Source organism: Portunus trituberculatus, chromosome 31, assembly GCF_017591435.1.
Source record: "Portunus trituberculatus isolate SZX2019 chromosome 31, ASM1759143v1, whole genome shotgun sequence".
Taxonomy (NCBI): Eukaryota; Metazoa; Arthropoda; class Malacostraca; order Decapoda; family Portunidae; genus Portunus; species Portunus trituberculatus.
Window position 1 is genome coordinate 11903989 of NC_059285.1, and position 951 is coordinate 11904939.

At 67.2% G+C, this 951-nt stretch overlaps 1 protein-coding gene across 1 annotated transcript; it reads left to right on the forward strand.

Annotated features, from left to right (window-relative positions):
- On the forward strand, window positions 1–617 carry LOC123511047. The gene is made up of 2 exons (XM_045266662.1): window positions 1–120; window positions 255–617. Exons 1-2 carry the CDS (start codon window positions 1–3, stop codon window positions 615–617), a joined length of 483 nt encoding a protein of 160 aa, XP_045122597.1.
- The last annotated feature ends 334 nt before the right edge of the window (window positions 618–951 follow it).

Below are 951 nucleotides of genomic sequence, written 5' to 3' on the forward strand. Positions count from 1 at the left end.
ATGCCTGACAGCACGGCGGAGTGTACGGCCGCCCACTTCCTCTCGGGGTGGGTGTCAAACTTCGGGGCGCCGGTCACCATCATCACCGACCAGGGGTGCAGTTCGAGTCTCACGCCTGGGGTGAGCTCATGGCCTTCCTCGGCACGTCGCGCCAACGCACCACAGCCTTTCACCCCCAGGTCAACGGGATGGTGGAGCGCTTGCACTGGCGTCTCAAGGAGGCGATTCGCGCCCTCCCCCATCCTGGTGGCTAGGTTGACGCCCTCCCGATCATCCTGCTGACCTGGAGGGCCACGGAGAAGGAGGACTTGCATCACACGCCGGCGGACCTGGTCTACTGGGAGGACTTGAGGCTTCCTGGCCAATTCGCGGCACCTGGGCCGCCCGCAGGACACGCTCTGGCCTTCCTTCCGGTGTTGCGGCAGGCTATGGCGAACCTCCGGCCCACTCCTCCTCGTCCACCCCCCTCCCGCCCCACTCACTTCCCGGCGGACCTTCGTGACGCGGCAGCTGTCTTCCTGAGGACTGGCGCTACCACAGGGCCTCTCCAGCCGCCATATGTTGGCCCATACCTTGTGCTGCACATGGGGGAGAAATACGTCACCCTCGAGATTTAGGGCCGTCCGTACGTCGCTTCGTGGGACCAGGTGAAGGCGGCTCACCTGTCTCCTGCTCCGCCCACGTCGCCGCCCCTGCTCCCACAGCAGCACCTTCCTCCCGTGGCGGAACCCTTGCGCCTTCCTCACCCAAGGGAGGTGGCACCGTGCTGCCTGCCGCCGCGGGGCGCCACCGCGAGGATCCCCTCCTCGTCGGGGTCGGCGTCCTCACCTCGCCCCCTGGCAGACCAGGAGCCGCCAGCAAGCCCCCAATCACCACAACCCACCCCCGCCTGTCTCCCAGCCCCCATCTCCCATCGCCCCTGTCACTTCTCCCGGCGTCATCACCCGCTTT